General features: G+C 32.5%; 1 protein-coding gene across 15 annotated transcripts in view; it reads left to right on the top strand.

Annotated features, from left to right (window-relative positions):
- The first annotated feature begins 15,895 nt into the window (after positions 1–15,895).
- LOC131841918 (dachshund homolog 1) overlaps positions 15,896–25,071 on the top strand; it is a 169,676-nt gene continuing 160,500 nt past the window's right edge. For all 15 annotated transcript variants that reach the window (XM_059190308.1, XM_059190304.1, XM_059190311.1 and 12 more), the window contains exon 1: positions 15,896–16,501. In XM_059190308.1, coding sequence (XP_059046291.1) covers positions 15,936–16,501 — 566 coding nt within the window. In that variant the 5' untranslated portion in view covers positions 15,896–15,935. The remainder of the gene's footprint in view (positions 16,502–25,071) is intronic.

Raw genomic sequence — 25,071 nt, 5'->3', positions numbered from 1 at the left:
TGCGTTTTCTATTGGTTGTAGAGTGATGACATACTACGCTCACATATAACGTGGGTTTTCATAAAAATATTAAAAATAGAATCAAGGGGAACTAGGGAATACAAAAATAAATAGACTGCCATCAGGTGAGTCGTCTGTTTTTTTTTAAATTATATATAATAAATGAAAGTTATTTCAATAGGTATTTAGACACATTACGTAAATAGGTATAAAACAGGTTTGATAGTATATGTGACGACTATCGATAACTTTTTAAGACAATGCACCACACTATACCTGAACCCGCGTAACGTTCCCCACACAACGTCACATTTATTGATGGACTTTGGAAGTTTTCAATATTATGGCTACTTTACATATCATACGGATAGTTTTATTACGATTTCGCATTTGCCGCCTGATGCGAGAAGCTATTTTAACCCCTCAGTCAAGAGGGTTTATATGTTTGAGTTTTTATCATTTTCTACTTGTTAAACATCTATTGGTGCAGTAATAAATATTTTTATGATGGAATAATAATAACATAATACTAATATACATCACGGCTGTTCACCCAGATGGGGTAATTATTATTTGAATCCAATGTGACAAAGAGCGAACGTCCGTTTCTCGAACTGAATTTGGGTTTGTATCGGTGTTTTTTTCACATGAGATTTAGTCAGGAAGTCAAAGTAGTAAATTGAGCGAACTTCTTGAGTTGAGCGTTAGCATTTTTAATAATATGATATGCAAGCAATAATATAATTCAAGTTAGTTATTATATTTATAAATAAGGAAAATACTAAATAGTTTAATATTATCATACCTAATCAATATCGTTGTATACTTATTCCTTAGTAGGTACCTAAATACATAATCATGTTATTTTCTGTTTTGTTCAAATTGAAATAAAAAATCATGTAGGATGTTTTAGTTACTTATGCAAATTAAGATGATTGTACCAATTAATATGTTTCCATGCCGCATGCATTAAGTTCAGTCTACAGATATGGGAAGAACTAGCAAGAAACTTATCATTACTTATTTATTTAGGTGCCTATGTCTAACATTAAAGGAAAATCGTGTACATATGACCTATCGTGTAAATATCAAATAGGTATATAGATACTACAATTTCTATACCACAAAAATACTCTTTCATTAATAAGTCAAAGAGTATTAGATTATTTATAATAAATAAAATAATAAGTACTAAAGGCTGTTAATATAAATAAAGAAACAAAATATGCCATTGTACAATATTAATCAAGGATGGATACTATAAAATATCAATGTTATCACATTATCAAACAACAGTAAAACGTAGGCGAAAGTTCCCTTAGGTACCTACTTACACTTATAGCTTATTTGATATGTGGTCCTACATTGAGCGGTTATCCACTATTTTTTGCGAGCTAACCACGACATCGCAAAACCGTATGTCATTTTTATGTGGCCACTTTTCGACATTATATTCCTTTCTATTGTCGCAAAGGTGCTCATAGGGATAAGGGCCTTAATATACGATTATCGGTGCCACTCACTATTGTGCTTGACCTATTCGCTGAATTATTGCTCTTATCGCCGTTGATAGCTCTATTTTTAGATTATTGTACAGCGATGAGAAACAAATTCACGGAATGAATATTAGATAATGTTTTAGTAAATTTCATTTAGAGTAAGAAATAGATTTACTAAATGAACACCAAAACTGAGGCAGATTTTTTAAAAAGTTTGTATTGTTAAGACAGTTTCGTCTATTTCAGTCATAAAGCAGTTTGCTTTCTGAACACTGTTTCGTTGCAGGAAATCTTCGGAATAACAAAGCATCAGTAATATCACGGGCATCACATGATAATGTGATGTCCGTAGAGCTATTCATATATGTAGGTATACCTATAGGCAAAATCCATCAGATGGGCTACCTTGTCTATTATTAATTTAATACAATTTCATACTTGTTATAGAGTGGAAATCGTGAAACAACTAAAATAATTTAGGACGACCGGCAGCAAGGTAGAACAAGGATGCTATACGTGATTTAGTAATAGCTACTTTTAAAAGTTTTATAAGTACTTAGACTGCGTTATAAGTGGGTATACCTATATGGTAATTTATTTTTTTTGTAAAAAAAAACACTTTCGTTATCGCTGGATCTGTGAATTCTGAGAAAAACTTAACAATAAAAGAAAGTCCATTGGATAATTTTACAATAAAATAGGTAAATATAATACGGTAAAAATATAATTAGTTATCAATATTCTTCATTACCTTTAAATACCTATAATGCCTTTAGGAATTTATTTGGAACAGGTAACTATTTATTTAAGCACACAAAATTAGGTAGGATGCCACGAAATTGGTATCCGCGACAATATTGTAATTCAGATCTGCCACAAATATGAAAAGTGCTCCAAGTAGCCACAAAAACTGCTGGATGTTGCCCATTACGAGCTACAACTCGCATCAAAAAATATCCTTATCCAAAGAACACATAAAAAGCAGACATCGTTTTTCTTTTAAAAAACTCTCTCATTTGCCTATCAATAGTGGTTGAGGCAGATCTGACCGTAATAAATGTCATACTTTATGGCACTTAGAAAAAAAATGCAAGGGAGCCATTTTACATTTTGGCCGGTGACCGGGGATCGCTATGTCGAATTACGCATCTCGAGTAGCCATTTCCTTGGGGAATTTAAAGTATTTTTTCTGTTTGGTAACATTACTTTTCTATGGAAAGTTTTATTTAGGTTCGTATAGTATTCATAAAGTTATCATTCTTATAACTTATATGAATTTCTTTTTTTACGTTACGTTTTGTTACGTTTGCAAGAGTGACTTGTATGTATTTGATAGGATTTTAAACAATGCAATGCTAAAAAAAATATGGCTGACCAAAATAAGAACGTTTCCAATTGTCTATAGACTATAAACATAAAGATACCTCACCGTCATACATAGTATTTCACAATCTAACTCGTTACTGTACCGGAACACAGTTTTGCAAATCGAACTGTGTAGCAGAAATAATTAAGACCAAGATAAGGCAGAGTAACTTTTTCATACACAATGCATGCCTACTTCATATTTCTTAGTTATATTTTAGTAATAATTCACCGTTTTTTAGTTTGTTATTTTATTAAAATCCATAGTTAGATAGTAATCGGTTATCCTATATTATCCTAGATGATATTATTTATTTGAGCTGAATACTAATGCAGTGCTGAGCGCGGTGCACTATCGCATCAGATTAGCTAGGTACTCTACCATTGTTGCAGTAATAAGATTACTCGTGTAACTAAGTATGCTGCAAAATATAGCCAGGCATCGCGCAAATTCTCTAAAATTTACGAAGGGTTACTATATATATATTTCTGTTATTTTAAAAACGATATTGTATAGGTATGTTGTACATTGGAACAATATCTTCACGGTTAAGATATTAATTAATAGAAGTAGTAAAATAAACTAATAAAAGATAGGTAAAGTAATCACAGAACCACTAAACGAAGAAGGTTCAATTAGATATGCAAAAGTGACGAAATTTTAAAACGCTATTAATCATGAAAATAGCCAAAACCAGTCGTTCTGGTTTTTTTAGATTTATAAATTTCGATGCGATATGTTCTACAAGTGAAAGTTGATAATATAAAGAACTGTTTCATATTGGGTTTATTATAATAAACAAAGAATTTTTTATAATAAGTGTTAGTTACATATTGTATATTGTACGCTCAGTTACGCTATACTTTTGCCAATTCTAAATCGATTTTGGTGATTCCTTTTAAATTACTTTAGGCTTATGCTAAACATGACCAATCTAGACCAATTAAGTTGGGATTTCTTCATATGTGCTTATACTTAAAAATGTAAACAAATTTATTGTCGGCATCTAATTTTCGAATTCAGCTTCATCCTATTTGTTTAATGTAGTATCATCCGTTTACCCAGTGCATGCGATCAATCAAAGGTTTAAGCTCCCTTCCATAGAAATACGCGATATGGCAAGGAATTTAAATGAAATCGGTGCGAAACGTGTTTATCTGAAAACCAACCGCATTAAAATGACAGACAGGCTAACATCCAGTAAAAATTATAATATTGGGCATTGCAGTAGATCTACCCGGATTTGTTTTTTACAAGTTAATTATTGTTCTTATTCGTATTTTTGTAAAGTGATAGTATAGATAGATAATATAAAAAAAAGAGTCATTAATTACTGTTATACATACATACTACATTGTTTTTTATTTTCAAGTAAGACGGTAATATTTAGGAACATACCTAATATATTTTTTCTTAACTGTTCTGTTACTACAAAGATGTAGGTAATAGAGGATTATATGTGTGGCTTATTGGTAAGGGTTTGATGGTGACGGATTGATGGATCGTGGACTGTAATAAAACGCTTACGCAAATATGCTTTCGAATAAAATTGATCAGTTGCAGTCTTGTGTGTTGCCAATTTGATGATAAGACTACTTATCCGAATACAGAGAATGTATAATAGGTTACGATTTGGGTACATAAATCATAGGATTAGTTTGAAAATTGTATGAATGAAAAAAATATTTAAGTATTTTCGTTAATTCGATCATTGATTCAACGAAATATCCAAATAATAATAACATCTCAAAACAATTCACACAGCTCTATCTAGTCACAAGCTAGGCAGGGCTTGTATTATGGATACCAGACAACTAATATAAATACTTAGATATATGTAAGTACATGCAAAACATACCTAGAAAACAATCAGACAGTTGCAAACAATCATGAATACAAATGTTTGTATTGTGCGAGAAATCGAACCCGCGACCGTTGGAAGTAACGCGTTGTGCTAAACCGGTAGGTTGTGTATAATCTTTTAGAAAGCAAGTAAAATCAGTATGCCTTTTCTTGACTTTTTTATTCTTTTTCTCTCTCTTTTTAGTCAGATACTATAAAAAAATAATTACGATGGTAGTAGTGGAGAAAATAGCATATTATTATACTATAGTATATAAATATTACTCTGTTTAAGTTCATACTAATAGTTATAAATTCGAAAGTCTGTATGACTGTCTTTTAGTTACCTTTTCAAACAATAATGAAAATTTGTGTGAAGATGGATTCTATTACGGCGCGTGTGGAGTAATCTTATTATAAAATCTTACGATGCCATTAATGAATCATCGATAAACTTATCATTACTTCAAAAATAATTAGAAGTGATAAGATGTTAAAGTTTAACTAAATCGATTTCTAATATGTCCCCAAATTTCACAAAAGGTGTATGAATAAGATTTTATTGAGAAGACTTATATTGAGAAGCGTGCGGGCATAATATTTGTGCGCAGTGAGTGCGGGTATCCGATAAAAATATTCTATTTATTACGAAAAGCCGCGGCGTACATACATTCAGAACGCGTCACGGCTTGACATCCGACTCGATGCGTTCCCGAAAACGTTACATGTCAGGGTTGAACTAAACTCAAACACATTATTTTTTCAATAAATCTTACTTTCTTACTATCTCTTTATCTTACTAATATAATAATTGCGGAAGTTTGTGAGTGTGGTTGGATGGATGGATGTTTGTTACCCTTTCACGAAATAAGTACTCAAAAGATTTTAATGAAACTTTACAATAATATAGCTTATACATCATAATAACACATATGCTATAAATTTTACGCTTAAAACTTTACTTTATGTACCTAGCTGAGTTAAATAAGAAATAAATTAAGTGGAATCAATGAGACAGAAAATAAGAAACGTTCATATTTATAATTAATAAAAAAAACAGACCCCAAGAATATTTATCATAGATTAAATATTTATTCTTTAAGATCTTTAACTTCAGTAAATTCTAGAGTTTATAGCAAACACGTCGACAACGTCACTCTAAAGAAAAATAATATAAACAAAATTGGCATTTTTAGTATTTTTAAGTAGGTTAGTGTATATGCTGTATATGGTATATATGGCCTCGGTGGTCCAGGTTAGCACACCGCCTTACTTCCGATGGACGCGGGTTCGATTTCTCGCACAGCACAAACATTTGTATTCATGAGTATGATTGTTTGTATCGGTCTGGGTGTTTTTTCCGTATAATATTTACGAAAAAAAAAATCTTTGTATTTGTATCAGTTATGTAGTACCCATAACACAATCTAGCTGGCTTAAAAAGGGTCTACATGGCGCTGTGTGAATTGTTGTGAGATTATTTATCTAAATATATATAACTCAAAGGTGACTGACATAGTGATCTACCAACGCACAGCCCAAACCACTGGACGGATCGGGCTGAAATTTGGCATGCAGGTACATGTTATGACGTAGGCATCCACTAAGAAAGGATTTTGATAAATTCCACCCCTAAGGGGATATATTAACGCGAGCGAAGCCGCGGGCAAAAGCTAGTTTATTTATATGTGTTTGTTAGTGGTAACCCTGGCGAAGCACTGCGGTGTCTCGGATCACGAGCGCCGCCCCTGTCAATGTATAAAGTCAATACGCGACCGTGAATAATTTTTCATCTACTTATTCACATTAAGTATGTCACCAGCTACCACCCGCACACCCCTCTAATTTTGTACTTATTATCAGTACAATTCAGTATATTGGATTTACCTATCTATAGATATTTTTTTTGTATGGATAATAATGGAATTGGGCAACCGCCGGCGCTAGCGGTACGCCTGTGCTGGCGGGGCACCAAGAGAAGGATGACAATATGAGCACGTGGCGAAATCAACAGGAATTAGTCACGATGGTTTCCAAGACCGTGTTTTATTTTACTAACAATCCCATCAGTGAACAGTGTTATTAAAGGAGCGTTATAAATAAAATTAATATATTGTTAAACGAAGCTTAAATGTTAATTAATGATTTATTGTTTCCTATTTACTTCAGGTACAGTCGGCTAAAATATTATTTAGGCATATTTCTTAATCAATTTAAGATTAAGTTTTCATTAACATTCATCATATTTGCGATCTATATGAAGCTGACTGCACCTATATATTATGTTATTTGCTATTCTTTTATTTTACTTTACAAGATAGGCATCGAGAAAAGTAGGAAAGAATCGAATAACTATTTTCACAGATATTAAGCAGTTACTCCCTGAAATTACACATTTATCTAAAGCGTCTAATATTGAATGTATATACCTCTTTGTACTCACCTATTCGAAAAAGGCACACTGCAGAGACTATTCAGTGTAAAGGTATCATTTATAACGTGCGGTCAGCACCGACCAAGCCGCCTTGCAGAATCAAAAGCGCTTTGACTTCAAAGCGGTTTCGTATAACTGGCGGCACTAAGAGAATGTAAAACAAACGGGCAACACCACGAGAAGAGTACACAATAAATGTGACAACACTACATTACGTCGACACGAACGCGGAGTCGAAATGGATAGCTTTTGATGTAGTATGCTGGATGACTATTCTAAAAAACGTAATAAATAAATTTCACTTAATATTTATCATGCATTATATGATTTAAATATATGTAGATGTCCTAAAATAATCGAGCTTTAGAATAATTTGAACAGTACTTAGTCGAAGAAGTTCTATTTAAGAAATTATTTCATGACAGTTCTCTACTTTTTGGCCTTTATATTACTTCGTTTTATTCTGCTACAATTAGCATGTATGAGACCACAAATATTAAGCGCGAAAAACTGACTACCCTTACTGGAAGAGTTACGACCTTTTCTATTGATAATCAAAAACCGTTATTGAATCTACGTCCATACTGTGACACATGTTTATTCTATGAACAAAGCCTAGAAAATTCATTTATTTATCACAGGTGCCCCAATGAGGTTGGTAACAAAATATTAGTTAGGTATGTAGCCATCTTAAACATGTAGCATATTTCAACAGCTAATACAACGTTGTTTAGTTTCTGAATGTGAGGTGTATTGAGGGCTTACTATTAAAAAAAACCTATTCATAAGTTTTAGTAGTACTATGGGGGTATAATAAGCAAATTGCTTTGGCGCAATGTTTCTTGTAAGGCTATGACGTAGCAGTACGGTAGAATTAGTACCTACTAAAAGTTTTTTTTTTATAAAACTGGAATGCCACATAAAAATGACAGCTTACTTGACAGATGAGGGCAACTGTCGCTTGACATCTTGACATGGCGTTATTCCCTCTTATAGGTTACCATTCCTTAGACCTGAAGCGCCATAGCTCAGCACCCTATAATTTTATTCAATTTATTTTAAGTGTAATAGTAATTATAATACACGGCTGTACAGAATACTCTTCCACCGTTTAGATTTCACATTTAAGAAATGTCAATATTAGCAGACCTGTGTAGGGAGAGCGACGTATGATTTTTACATCAAAAGCAACACCTAACATTCAAAGGCTCAAAGTGTGAGTTGAAACAGACGTTGTGACAACACCCGGTTACAGGGTAAATGCATTCGAGTGGCATTTGCATTGAGTTGCGAACAGTGAAATAAAAATGTAAGCGCTATTTTGAAATTCATTTTCGTTCGCTATTCAATTTTCCGGAAATTGTTAAGTATTATTTGCTTAAGAGATTAAATTTTATCTGCGAAAATATCTTGAGAGCGTCGAGGCCTAGTGCTTAATCTGATTTCGATCCAAAAGGTCTTGAGTTCAAATTTGGGTTAAATCAAAAGCAGTGAGTTTTCAAAAGCAGAGAATTTCTATTTCAAACTGATTCTCTACAGATAATAAATCAAATAATATGAGATACAGAGATAGCTATCTGGTATCCGATTTTTTAAATCTAGACTTAAAAGTGGTAGGCACATACATGGTACACGTACATGGGCGTATAAAGTTTTGCATTTTTGTATTTTGCGAAATAAATATTTTTTTCTTTTAGCTTCTAAGGAATGGCATAGGTAAAACTACCTATGGGAATACTATAGGGAAACCCCTATGCTTATAGGAATAATATCATATTACATATTAACAGAGGACTAATTAAGTTATTTCTTTTTATGATATTTCGGCCACGTTAATCTCGTAAAGTAAAATGATAGGTCATAGTAGATCTGTGATTAGTCTCACATCTTGAAACCATAATATTTATGATTTCAAGATGTAAGTTGTTGTTGTCTCTAAATATAAACATTTAGGTACTATCAGTTTGCTCCACATACAATAGTATTTTTGCTATTATTAAGGTGGACTATTTAATTAACTACTTCTATATATGTATCAGAATTCAACGTCATTACGAATATATGTACATTATGAATAAACAAAATATTTTGTAGGTATAGGTACATGATATCCACGAGGCCAATATACTCATTCACATTTTCATTAATTTCTTTTTGTGTAAATTTTCATGGCGGGATTACAGTTGTTGGGCGGCCGCGTCGCGTCGCATCCAAAAGTTACGGGTTTAATATAAAAATAAAGTTTAACGAGGTTGCGCAGACTGTTGCAGCTTCGAAATGTTGAGCCCGATTTATTGTTTGTAAAAAAACATTTATATTATGTAGAAACTGTAAACCTATCTACTGTTGTTTTTTTATCACGAAGCAGGAATAGTAAACAATCTGTCTACCCCCAACCTATTATTGATGGTAAGTGATAATTATCGCCTATACATACGAGCAGTACCACAACATACTGTACCATTCCAAAGAACGAAGGTACAAAATATCATCATTCAAACCGAAACTCTGGTTCATTATTCAAATCGAGACGCTTTGCGGCTGAATTTGGTGAGACGGAGGTACCGGAATAGATACCTATGCGTTGCACAATACACTATATGTACAATATACGAGGGTAGATGAATTTTACGTCTATCTCTTCCGGTTGAAAACCAGCGCCGCACAGTAGCATCCTGTCTTCATACGCTGAACCGGACCGTCTTTAATTATATTCTGTTTTATTTTTTATATTCTGTTAATTGCTAATGTAGCAACGAAATGAAATTGTGGTCCAAATTTTGTGTTGTAGTTAATCCCTTTATTTATTTTAAAATACAAAATACTCATGTATTTTTCAATTGCTACCAACATTTTTGGTCAAAACTATATTTTGAATGGTTGAAGAATTTAAACCTAAATAGTGTTTATTAAAATTTTTAAAATAGACATATAAGTACTTTTTGTATGTGTTTATGTAATTCGTTTGACAGTAATAAATGATTCTAATTTCTATTCTATTAATAACATAGCTAATTAACATTTTGAAGTTAATCATCATTATCACTATTTTTGCTACAGTAGGATTGGTGGTAAAAATATGTCGTGCAAAAGATGTCGAAAGGAGGTTCTATGTGAATAAATTAAAGTTTGACTTTCGGAAAATTTTTAGACAACATTTAGAATTAGAGCTACCTAGTTTTAAACTTTTAGATAAACGGGTGTTTTCAAATAGGACACACGTAAGTACCATGTAGTTAATTGTTATATATTACTACTATAAAAAGATATCGTGCGCAGTAAACTGTGTTTACAAATCATGTTAAACAGTGTTTTGAAATCTCACCTGTGATAAACGAGAAGCTAAGCATCTAGTTTGTTTGTCTGTTGATAATAAGAACTAGAGATTATCTGACGGATAAAATATTCCGCGATTGAAATAGATACTGTATAGTATTAAGGCGATGTTACTTTATATTTAAACTTTGTTGGTGAATCATTTAAACTTTAAATGTCAAGTAAAAGAGCGTTCTGGCCTAGTGGTTACTGTTTTGACTTAGGTACATCAAGGTGGTAGTGGGATCACATCTGACCGATAAAAAAATGTGGTAATTTATATTTGTGACTGATAATGAAAAAACTAATACCAAACAATCCAAAGGACGAGATTAGAGCACCGATTAGTATGTTTCTCATTAAAACGAAGTATAGAGACTAAATCGTGATAGTATGGCCTTAAGATATTACGTTGTTCTTCTCTTTAATATATTAATAGAATACACATATTTCAGTACTTTTAAGAGGTTTCGGAGTCATTATGAATTAGTATTTCAGTAAATATAGATAAGAATGTCCTTTATTCTTGGTTTCATACGCCTTGTGACATGCCATTATCTCTAAAATATGATTGATAATAGCGATGTACTTAGGTATATGTAGAATAATATATTTATTATTATAAGCTATTCTAATTAAGGAATCTTCATCTAAACAGTGAGACGATTGTTTAGGCTGTATATGATAATTCTATTGCTATTTACCTAGTTATAAAAAGGAAATATAATAGAATAAAAGCTAATAAATATGTTTATTGTTGAATCAAATATGATGGAAAATACACGGAAATTTGACTGTTAATTAAAATATTTTTATTACCTTTAACTTCGGATTTATTCAACGATTTTTCGTTTAATGACATGAACAATTGTGAAATAGTCGATTACTTGTTTAATTAAATCTAATCAGATTATTTAGATATAATCGATAATTCGTCTTTCCTATAAAAAGAGTCTTAGAAATAATTTAAAATTCTTGTTTAAAATATAATTTATCACTAGGTCTATATATAGACTTAATATGTTATAAAGAAATACATAGATAGCAGTAAACAAATGATAGCTTTGTTTACTTCTATCACTAATATTATCAATAAATAATAAGGTGTTTGAAATGGAAATGAACATAATATTTTTTAAAAACTAATAAGGAATGGTAAGATAAACATAGTAATGGAATGGATGAGACATAGAGAAAAGGAAGCTGGAGAGTGGACACTCTCAATAGGTAATGTCGTTTTGACAATAGATTATGAAAAAGGAGAGAGGTGTAGTTCAGCCAAAAAGGGGGTTGGGTGCTATAAAGAAGTTAGAAAATTGTATAAATTAATTTATATAAGTGCAAAAGTTAATAAAGTCATAAAAAAATATTTTGGTAAACTGCTTGTAATCTTTTATAGTTGAATGTTTATTCTTATTTACTTATCTATAGATATTTTAAGACAAGTAAATAATTAGAAATTATTTTTATATTTTAATTGTTCATAATATGCCTATTGTGGTAATCCACAAGTTCTATGTCGCAATGGCTATTGCTAAGGTGTATAACAATCACTGTAATTGAGACATAAAACAAAACTATTACCTTCTTATAAAACTACTTGTTTTACGAGTAGCTCTACAGCCTAAAGATATTGCAAGTAAATTATAAAGTAAATTAAGGACACTATTGTTTTCATAAAAACAATAAGTGTATTCTACTACTAATACTTTATAGTATAAGACGAACCAGCTATAGGAATATTAATGTAGGGAATAATAAAATTATTGAAATGCGGTACAAAGAATTTCGAACGAACATTGTTAATTCAGATAGCTATTAAAGTTGTCTTAAGCTAAAGTAATAGGGTATAAATTGGCAAGTATATTTTTGAGTCCAGAGCAGTATTGTGATACGAAGTGAATATATTGAGTGGTTTGCGCGATGTTTCCGAACGCTATTGAGATTACTATTGTTTCGACACTTTCAACCCCTTTGTAATGAGTATCAGAAAGTTTTAACGGCTTTGGTGGTCTAGAGGTTTAGAACACCGCTTTATTTCCGAACGTCTATGTGTTCGATTCCTCGCACGGTGCAAACATTTGTATTCATGAGTACGATTGTTTGTGTCTGGGTATTTTCTATGTATATTAAGTATGTATTTATATAAAAAAAGAAAAGGCTTACCTTTTCTTTTTTTATATAAATACATACATACCTACTAACTAAACAACTGATGTAAATACTTATATTTACATCAGTTGTTTAGTTAGTAGGTACACGTACCACTGCTTACGTGGGACTAGATGGCGCTGTGTTTATTGTCCAGGGGTTATTAAGTACCTAACCGTCGTTGTAGATATAGTTTTTACTTATAGAAATAAGTATTAAGGATCATGAACATGGTTAAGATCCTATAGGTATCTTTAACTTGCTATGTAAATGTCTGGATTATATTCTACTTATATCGTCTTTATAATATGGTAGCGGCACCATTGTCAAGTTCTATCTATTAGATACTAACAATGTCACAGCATTAAGTTGGAAGAGGAATCTTTTAAAGAACCAACACATTCTCTCATAACTATATGTAAAATTTATTGAGTCAAATTAAATTTGAAATAAATTTTTATTAGTCAATTCGCTATTATTTTAATTTTACCCGTAGAAAGACGTTATCATTGGATTTATTATATACAAAGCAATATTGCACTCACCAAATAATTCGTTTTTTAATTAATTGGTTACATAGTAAAATTACTAAATTTTAGTAGAGCAATCAAGTACAACAGTTGGTTATAACTTACGTAATAAGGGACTTAAAATTGTTGGTAATTCGTAGATATATAACTTTAAAAAAAATACGTGTTTACAACATAGGCAAGATTTTAGAAGAACTTTCGGAAGTAAACTTGCAATAATGTTCCTTTCTATGTAGTGTAATACTACATAAACAGGGAAGGGATATTTTACCACTTTACCATCCAATGCTAATTATTGTAAGTACTATTACCAAATGGGGTTAATGGTTCCTAAATCTGCTCATATTCAATATACCACTCACATTTTTCTGACCTAAAATAAATATTAGGTATATTATACATATAACGTATATAAATATATTGAAATGCATAGGTAATCATTTTAATTAACATTTTCATAAAATAAAAAATACGGCAAATTGAATAATGTACTAATAAATATCATCTTGTTAATGTCATTCATCTGGTGATTTTTTGTTTTAATGTAGGTACCTACCCATATATGTACGTATTTATTAACCACAGAGTTCTTGTGACACCCCTACGTACCTGGCTACTAGTCTACCTATAGTAACATGATCTTGGACTACTTATTAGTATTGTAGTACAATTCACACAGCGACATCTAGTTCCACGCTAAGTAGAGTTTATAAAATGGTTAGATACTACTAGAAAACTGATATAGATATCTACCTATATATTTTATTAATACCTGCTCAATTTGACGACCTCGGTGGTATAGCGGTCTAGCACACCGCTTTACATCCGATGGTCGCGGGTTCGATCCTCGCACGGCACAAACATTTGTATTCATGAATATGATTGTTTGTATCGGTCTGGGTGTTTTCTATGTATAATATGTATGTATTTACGAAAAAAAAAATATCTATGTATTTGTAACAGTTATCTAGTAGGTACCCATAACACAAGCTTCAGCTAATTGTCCTGAGATTATTATATTATTATTATTAATAATAATAATACTATAAGTATTTATAACATATACATACAATAATTATAAATAATACAATAATATACTTACATAGAAATCGTTATCTAAGCATCTGCCGCCCTCCTGTCGATACGCCCATGAATAATGTTATTATATGTATATATGTTGGAATGGTTGATGATTTAATTTCTTGATCTACTTCAATAAAATATACCTACGCACACATATCTAATCTATTGTATTATATTTTCTATATATATATATATATATAGAAAATATAATACAATAGATTAGAAAGTACTTATAAATAGTAAATATAAATTAGTAGTTCAAAACTTACTACCTAGGTATATATGAGCTATGGAAGATTGAAAACTCTTCGCACAGACATTTTTATGATAAAAAGGAGTTCAACAACTACAGGGAGGTACTAAGTAAAACTTGTGTTACTCAAATAAAGAATTTTTAATTTTTGAATATTTACCTATAAATAAATAAGATTAAGAATTCTCATAGAGTCATCAACTTCCAGAGCATTGGTAACTAGGTACTATGGACAGTTGATTAAGATCTTAATCTTGACCTTAAATATATAAATAATACCTATAGCTACCTAGTAAAAATACTTAGAAAAATGCAAATAGCAGTAGGTATAGACATATCTGTCCATGAATACCTACCAAGCATGTTTTCATTGTACAGGATGCAAACCCGCTATCATCGGTCGATGAGGCTGTGTACCAAACCACTAGACCACCAAGGTAAGGTGCATTTTATTATAATTATATCTATATCATTACATTATATAGCTTAATCATTATCAATATCATTATAAATATCATTATATCGTGTAGTACTTACTTGAGTATCTACCGAGAGCGGTAGGTCTAAATTTATTTAATACAGATAGGCATTAATTGAGATAAGCTAAGAGATAAGCATGGATTAGTACCTACCTACCCACATATACAAACAAACAACCATAGTGTATAACACAGGTAGGCCTAGATTGAAAAATAAGAGGAACAAGAATGTAAGAATGTAAGCTAACTAAATGAATATTGTTCCACCAATTGATTGTTGGGTAGATATACCTAGATAGATGCCTATACCTACTACGAAACTCTCTAAACAACTAAACACGGCTATTATCAAACCACTTACTGAATTAACTTTATCCCAACTTACTTTACTCACCTTCTATCTCAAACTTGTTTTGGATACTGCTATAATAAATTATTATACTGTGGCCGTAGTCACGTCAAAAATGGCAGAAAGTAAACTTTATTGCTTAGACTCTATAAATAACCCAAATTCATTGTCAGTGAGGAGGCGATGCGAAATGAAACGCTTATTAGTTAATATCAACTTCATATTTCAGTAATGTAGTTAGTTTATTGTGTTAATGTATTGGAGATTGCGGAGCGCGTGGCGATACAACACGCGTTCATCCGCGGCGGAATCCAGTCTCATATTGATTGCCGGTGACATTCTTATCAATACACCCCCGGCGCACGGCGGGCGACCGCACCATGAAACAGCCAAAAGAAACAGGAGCGTTTCTTCGCGCGTTCTCCGACTCAACGAAAAAAGGGCGGAGACACCGCGGCGGCGGCGTCGCCCAATCGAATCGGCCGCTGAACAGCGACCGACCAATCGCGGCCGATCGCCGGGGCGTTCGCGCGCACGCGGCCGCGCCCTCACCCAGTCCGGCTTTTTATTTATTGTTGCGCGGAACAGCGCGCGCGACGGGCGTGTGATGCGTGCGTAGTCAGATATTACGAGAATGGAGTCCGCCGTGGACTCAGCGTCGACAGCGAGCGAGGTGAGCGGATCCTCCGGGGGCTCGCCGAGGGTGAAGGCGGCGTCGCCGGCCCGAGCGCTCAGCCCGCCGCAGCTGCTGGCGCCGAGGCTGCCTCTGCCACCGCCGGGGCTGGGGCTGCTGGGCTCGCTGCAGATGATGCACCACTCGCCGCTAGAGCTGATGGCGGCGGCGCACCATCACGGCCCGCCGCGGTACGGCAGCCCGCCGCCCATCTCCACATCGGACCCCTCGGCCAACGAGTGCAAGCTGGTCGATTACCGCGGGCAGAAGGTCGCCGCGTTCATAATCCAGGGCGACACGATGCTGTGTCTGCCCCAAGCGTTCGAACTCTTCCTGAAACACTTGGTCGGCGGACTGCACACAGTGTACACAAAGCTAAAAAGACTGGACATAGTGCCGCTGGTGTGCAATGTGGAACAGGTGCGAATCCTGCGCGGGCTGGGCGCCATCCAGCCTGGCGTCAACCGGTGCAAGTTGCTCTCCTGCAAGGACTTCGACGTGCTGTACAGGGACTGCACCACAGCAAGGTACGTTCTGTTTATGAAAGCATACAATCGTTGTCGTGGATGTGACAGTTTTCCAGTTACATTTGTTATAATTAGATAGGTGTTATAGTTTGCAGGATATTGTTTTGCCATCAGTCTAGACGAGTGTTTTATTATTGGGTTTTGTTTGTGCTTTCGCCTTTACTTTTATTTTCACATTTTTGTATGAATTTTATTTTGTGGAATATTTTTATTATCCACTACGACCATGCTATACCTACGTTCCTACTTATCTATACTTAGTTGTATAGGCATATATATTAATATCTTCGAACATCCGATAATTCGCAACACAAATATGTTTCTTAATTTTTTATCTATACATAACATCATAATATACCTACTTACATTTTTTTGTTCTATTTCTTATATTTAGAGTACTTAATCATAATTCCCAATAAAGGTAGTTAGATAAATAATTTGCCTTTATGACGTCTCTACTAATGAATATTTTATTATTTAAATTTTCAAGATATCTACATACATATATACAGTACCTATTTATAAATAGTTGAATGTCACATATATTTTCCAAACAACCCGACAATGCCAGCGGGCTATGAATGGAGTCTCTGAGAGGACTATGGAAGCGGCTAGTTGCGTACGGGAGTGCTCTACCGGGAGGGTTAGCGTGCCATTAATTTTTCACATTTTAATACGCGCCAAATATTACCACCGGGTTAAATTTTAAAGTGCGCTTCGGCGACGGAAGGGTTAAATCCCTGTTAATTAGCGGTCGAGGCGTAAATTTTTAAATAGTAATTTTTACAAAAGCTAAAGTTAGATTAAAAAATCTTGTTTTGTTGTGGGAGCGCGCGTCGTCGCGTAGGCCTATACGGCGTAGTTGGTCGGATGCGATTTTAAAAATGTAATGTTCCCGTGGACGATGCGCCTGGGACGCGTAAAGTTTAATTTTTTCGCTCATATCGACGCTTTATGTTTGTAATAATTAATGTTTGTTTATTGCTAACGGAAACATTTGAGACACGCGGCAAAACAGGTGCCAGATGCAAGCGGCGACGCGTTACGCTCCTAATAAATAAAAAATAACACTATTACATTTTAAATTAATTATTTTAATCATTTTTTATTTATCAATGAGTCAGTCATTTTGTTGCTAGGTATATATTTATACTTTCCTGCCCTATAAATAGATAGGTATTTACTAGGTACCCACTTTGTGACGTCGAGATAGGTAAATATTATTATTTACTGCAAAATTAATCGTGTTAAAACACGGTTAACAATAAATACAGGTACCTACTACATATTGTAGATTAGAGGAATAAAACCTAGGTATAGAAACGAATATAAATGTATAATGTAATGTGAGTAGATTTTTTTTATTAGGTAGGTACATAGATAGATGTAGTGAAGATAATATATCTATGGAAATACATATAGCTAGATATATACTTAAAATATAAAATATATACATACACATAAAATGTTTTAAATACAAATTATTGATAACTCTATCTACTGATATCTAATGATGATATTCAATTCTACTCATAACAATTTTTATGATGATGAATACTGATGCTGTACGCTAAAAGGAGAGTAGACTATGATGGATAAGAATAAAGTCAGATGATTTAAGCTATTGTATTAAACCATGTAGTTATTTGGGAGGATCGTGTGGAAGTCGACTTGTTAGCTGGTAGTAATTGGTCTACTAGTCTAGTAGTACTAACAATCATCTCCCGTTAGGTATTATAATTATACCTAAATATTTATAGTACAATTACTAATTACTACAGTAAAATTATATTTATATTAGAACATTAAGTATACTCATTCGTGGTCAGACAATGTTATTAGAAGTGGTTAAACAATTTTATTTTTGTTTTGACTCTATTTCCGTTTCATGATTGGCAACCCTAACAATAGGAAAATAACTAAATAAACTAAATCTACATAACTGCGTAATAATCAATATTTAGATTATTTTTATATATTAAGTAGGTACATACATATTACTGATTTAATTATAATATATGTCTACCGGAAATATTTGACTCTACTTTAACTGCAGTATTGCAGTATTTTTAGCAATGCATAGTAACGATTAGTTATTTATTTTACAGGAAGTAGTTATTATAAGAAAACGGTATGGTTTTGCCTGTATTTTATCATTTCATTATCGCTCCCGTGATATTACAAAAACATTTAATATATAAAATATATTACAGATTCCAGTATATTCGTATATCTATGTACAAACAGTTTGTCCGTCTTTATAATATTTAGATTAGTTCATAATTGGACTTAAAAAACAAGGAGTTTTAATTTAGACTGTAATTTGTGCATATGTCATACAATCGCTAATTGTGACCGTTTTTCGATGATTATTTATGATTTTTTTATGGTTTATTTCTGTTAGAGTTTTGTACCAAAGTATAATATAGTTACGATTTAAGTTGTAATTTAATTTAACTATACCTGAGATATCTAATAATATAATAATACAAAATAATGTTGAAATTAAAAAAAGGAAATACAATAATAAAATATGGCAAACTAAAAAAAGTTCAACTCCGGCGGCGGTCTTCGTACCAAAGTCATGTCGAACTAATCCATATTGACACGTTTCCACCATTACGATTTCACTAATGCCATCAACTCACAATCACAACCGTGTTTCTTTTATTAAATAACACAGTTTTTTTTTGTTACAATAAAGTGCTGTGTATTTATAGATATTGCTTAATGGAAGTTTTATAGATAATCTCTTTATTTGTTTATCACCGCATATTTATAGTACCTATTTTCTTAGATTCCTATTTAGTTTGTTATAGAATTGCAATGATAAATTTATCCATCTATTACACGGCGGTTTACCTGATATTCTCGGTGGTCTAGCGGTTCAACGTACCACCTTACTTGCACTGGTTGCGGGTTCGATTCTTAGCACTATACTTACATTTGTTTTACATTCATGATTGTGATTATTTGTATTAGTCTAGGTTTTTTCTACGTATATAATGTATATGTAGTTCGTATAACACAAGCTTTACTAAGTTTGGTACTGAGATGATGCTGTGCATACTGTAATCGAAACATTAATTGTTATGTTATAATCATGATCTTTTTAAATCAATTTAGTTTTCAATATTATTAATCGATGACTGATACTGGCTCTGTGTTTTCGGTAATGAATCTCTTATGTGTAAATAGAGGAATGCAATAATGTGAACGTAGTTGTTGTCTAAGTTAGGAAGAGACTAGAATGTGACAGTATCAAATTTTAAACATGTACATACTGTATAGGGTGCTCTCAGAGAGACAGGCTTTACTAATGCACTTGTTTGTTATACACAATGTTTGTTACTTGTATTATTAATGGAAAAACATATATTAGTACCTCCTGTATTCTTGCTATTCTCTGTTTAAGAGAACTCTGTATAAGCAACATCTTGTGAAGATTTACATTAATATTTTAACACAAATGATGCCTAACATGGGGCAAGCCAAGTATTTTACAGTTAGTTGAGTTTAACTGGAGTAAGTTTTATTTGTCGATTTTTTTTGTTACATTTCAATAAAAAGTATTAATATATAAAAAGAAAGTAAGCTCAGAAATGAAAGCAGATTATAATCAGTGGAAGAATATGATATATTGCGCCGTTCATAAATAATAGAATAAAATTGTTAAAAATAATTATTAGGCACATTAATATTTTAATATGAATTGACACGTATTTATAATTCCAAAGCAGTAAGAAATGCGATATTTAAAAAAAAAACGGAATGCCCGCATTACAACACGCAGTGTAAATAATAAGAGGACGCTCCTTTTCACGCTTCAATAATTGCTCGACAGCAGATAAACGAGTGCGGATCGGATTACCTTCAAAGCTGAGAACGGAACTGTATGGGGTGTTGTGACTTCATTCAGGGTTGCCAACCTTAAAATATTTGGCTGCGTACGAAGAAGTCAAGTCAAATCACGTATATTAATTAGCTCTCTAACATCGTACATTTCCGTAAGTTTAACAAATTGCGTAGTACAAAAACTACTGTAAACTTGTTAGGGAATGAAAATAGCACTAGCACGAGACTACTATAATATGAGAAAACTTTTATATTTGGCATCCCTGCTTCACTCTAAACTCTTTTATTAGTAGGATTATTGTAAACCTTGGTACAGCTTTTAGCATGGGATTCCATTATCTCTTATCTGTCATATACATGAGAAGATGTTTAAATACCTAATTATAAATAATAATTAAGTATATTACGTTAAGATAACAAGAAGTTAATAGATATTTAACACAGCTTCTAAGTTTTATATTACGTATATTTTCATTTTCATGTTTCGTTTATTAAAAGCCATATTAGTCGACCTAAAGTCTAGGTAAAAGTAAAGAATTATGATTGTTTGTCTGAACCTATTCAAAGTGAATTTTGTAGATTTTATAGTTGCAATTGTTGCAAGCTTTGAAGTCATAGGTTTATGGTTTATGCAACCGTAATAACATTACGCTATAGTACAGACAAAAGTTATAGCGTGAATATTCAATTTGACACTGACTACTGTTATGGGTTTATTTTTTCTAATCAATGTGTCCAAAGCACAGGGTTCCGTCCATTGTCTCTGCTACAAAGAGCGAGGTTCAATTACGGAGGTCATCAACACGACTTTTTATGGAATTTTCAGCTTTACGACTCATTTTGATGGTCCGCCTTCAAACGGAGTGATATTTTGTAAATAAACAAAGCACTGAAATAACTGCCTCATTACCTTTGTAGAGCCGGTAGGTGTGTCGGAACTTCGGAAGAAGTTTTTTGTAGTTTTCAAACTTTGGTGTAGGTAGTTTAAAGGAGTAAAATGTTTAAAATGTGACCAGACTTGGCAATGGCGCTATTGCTTTCCGGCTACAATTTCCGGAAGATATTAGTTTGGTTGACATCATTACCTCCTTGTATATTATATGTATATAAATATACATATACCTATTTAAACTCATGACAAACACCTTGTGTACATTTTTATTTAGGTTACTCAATGTTTTTATTTGAATTATTATATCATTAGGTATTTGTGGATTCCATACATTAATTTATAATCAAGAAGAATAAAGTAATTATAATTTATGATTGTAACATGCGAATGGGTGTTGATGAGAAATTATCATGTTGATAGAGAAAACTGTTTGTGTGTATGCAATTATTTTCACATCAAAGAACATCAAATGTTCGCACATCACACACAGTTTGAAAGAGTCGATGGAAAACAACCATTTTTACAGTGCAATCTAAAATATGAGTAATTAATTAGTCTCTAATCTCATAAACATCGTGTTGCGCTAAATATTTCATCTATTTATAATCATTATATATTTATTATACCATCGCTGAGCAAACTAAGATTAAAAAAATAAGTATAGGTATATATGTATATATATATATATATATATCTTCCATCTTTTTTCCATTATGATTGCTTGACATAAAATTCTTAAAAATATGATTGACAATTTGAAATATGATGACATTTATCTGAAAGAGCAACACGCTAGTTTCTTGCTCACTCTTTTTTTAATGAGTCTCCGTTCCGAATGTAGGTTAAATAAATATATGACTGTTCAAAAGTGCTTATATAAATTAATAATTTCAGTAAACATTCTTTCTATTACTTTAAGTTTATCATGAAAGTGTCTAATTTTTTGATATGAAATACTAAAGTGAACATAACTAACTTTATCCAGCTACATGAGCAATAATACTTTCATAATTGTACAGAAAAAGATAATCATGAATAATAATTGTAGAGGAAAGTTTACTTGCGAAAAATATTAAAAACATTCAAGAAATGTTTTTTTTTCATGTCAGGTACTTTTTTATGTGATTAACAGAGATACTCAACTGCCGGCGGACTGTATCTATCTTGTATAGGTACTGTATATATCTTGTATCTAATTCTGTAAAAAGTGTAGAGTCAAAGCTAATAAAGTAAAGGTTATTCAAAAATATGGATGTTTACATTTTCTATATAAATATTTTGATTGCTGATAATTACATATGTGGATTATATTCACAATTTTCGGAGTAGCTATTATCTGTAGATACGTACTAGTAAATTTCATCTGTGATATCCAAATTTCGACTGGCGTCGGTCCAAGTGCTGATTCTCATTGAAATATTAAACCAAGACACTGCAGTCTGAGACACGCATGTTGCCAAATTAATGTGCAGGTACTTTATGGCCAAACTAAATTATTTGTAACTAGCGTTAAACTGCCTTTGCAGAGTAATTCAAGCATTTTACACAACACCTCAAAAAATTATACTCTTAAATCTACCTCATAAAGTTACACAATTAATTGATGTTTCATATGAAAATCGGTAGTATTTGAGGTTATCGTAAATATACAGACAAATATATTCTGATATTGTTTTTGGAATATAATATACCAAATGTTATATTTTGAAATAAGTCTTTATCTCTTTTTATATGACGGACGTAAGTCGCAAATTGTCTCATATTGATTCGACATTATACTCTAAAATATATAGATACTATTGGTACATTCATTTATTGTGATTATTTTATGTGATATATTTACTTTATTTCTATTATTTATTTTACGTGTCTACTACTAATACAGAAAGAAATAAAGAATAGAGCTAAAATAATAAAGATAGCTCACCATTATATGTTTGTAAAATAGCTTTGTTTGCAAACAATAAAATGACAAGTTAATAGAGTGACCTAATTTTATAACAGAGCAAGCTATATATAGGACATGTATGGTATGTTATGACGTCATAATAACTTACGTATGTATGACGTTAGATGTCAATAATATTGTGTAAGAATTCTACTTATCTAGTCTTTTTTTATAATTTGGTAATTTATGTACTGGTATTTTTACGTCAGGTATTAGGTAGGTACGTCAAAATACAACCAATTGTTCTTCAGTTACAGAAATCTTTAACATATCAATTACTTGAAACAAAATCATAATCCTCCTTTTTGCTTTGTTGCAATTGGCTAAATATATCAAAGTCACGGTAAATGGCAATATCTAAAATTCCTTGAAAATGTGTCAAGATTAAGTACCTATCTACTCAATTTTACTGGTAACAAAGTACTAGAAGTATTTGCATTAAAGAAAAAAGTGAAAAATAAAATGAGCAGTTTAACTATAAATAACTATTATTAAAGAAATACAAAGCGTTTGTATACTTAATTCAATAATCAATAAAATCTCTGTGAACTCCTCATTGCATTCATTCAATACTGTAACAGCCATTCTCAACGCAGTGACAAATAAAGTGAAGTGTCTCAGGGAAACGCAATTTCCTCCAAGGCAGTAGAGCGACAAACAGTCCCACAATGGGAATATCATGGAGGCAATTTATTACGATTGATCAACAAGTAGCTGGGGAACTCGGCACCGGTTGAGAAAGGAAAGTATGAATGTCGGCGACAACCCGACCCGAAACGAGTGCCAGGAGAGGGCCCGAATACAAACGAAGTACACAGTGGAAACTCACGCCGACATTACAAATCTTTACGTACAATTCGAGAAAGCAACGCACACAAGTGACAAGAGGGAATCCCTCCCGGCTAGACGGAATTATTTCAAGCTATACATTTCCGTTTCGCGTACTATTGAAATTGCTTCTCGCTCGCTCCCATGCTGGGTGGTGTGGTTGTCTCTTTCCCATTTGGTTCATTCATGAATGTGGATTTGAATGGATTCGGGACGTGCGTTTTCTATCCCACAAGTCGCCAACATTTGGGTGCTAGGGTGGGTAAAGGTTGCACGCGTGGCGATAGTCTGCTTTTATTTGGTTGTAGCAGTAGAGAGTCGTAACATTTATATTCAATGATTAATTTATCCGATATATTGGCCACAGAGTAAGTTCTGCAAGACGACAATAAAAAGACGAACGTATCTAATTAATTAATAGATGCTTCCGTGTTAATTCTCAAATGGTTGATAGAAACTATCGCATGGCGTGTAGCGTAGAGCGCCGGTAGCCGTTGTAATGTCTAGTAATTGCGACTCACCATGTGTTGAGCTTTAATCATGTTTAATTATAGTCAGAAGAAGGAGTCATTGCCGTTTATCATGAGATGAACTGTTACAGACGTATAAATACCGCGAGAAAATGATGGATTAAAGTATGTTCCAGATGCAAGTAAAGTACGGTTAACAGTTTATTCTTGTTTTTCATTAGTTCTTATTATTATTCCTACCTGTTTATTTTCTATTAAAACTACCTATATTGATTTCTTGAATAAAGCATTACGAAAATATTATGCATAATTTTCATACGAATTTTATGCAAATGCTAAACTATGTGCATATCATTGACAATCACTACGAATATATGACATAACTGATAACATGTAAATCAAACTCAAATTATACTAAATCAAATACCGTTAGAAAAAAATATATTTTCACAATATTTTGTACACGTTGCATATAAAACTTCAATTTAATCCGTATTTCGATTAGAGCATTATGTTTTTTTCTAGCCGTACTAAATGGCATATGCATAGTTATTAATCTAATGTAGATTAGTATCAA

This window comes from Achroia grisella, unplaced genomic scaffold (genome assembly GCF_030625045.1).
Source record: "Achroia grisella isolate CSIRO2021 unplaced genomic scaffold, CSIRO_AGI_Agris_v1 utg204, whole genome shotgun sequence".
NCBI lineage: Eukaryota > Metazoa > Arthropoda > Insecta > Lepidoptera > Pyralidae > Achroia > Achroia grisella.
This window is presented reverse-complemented; position numbering and strand designations above follow the sequence as displayed.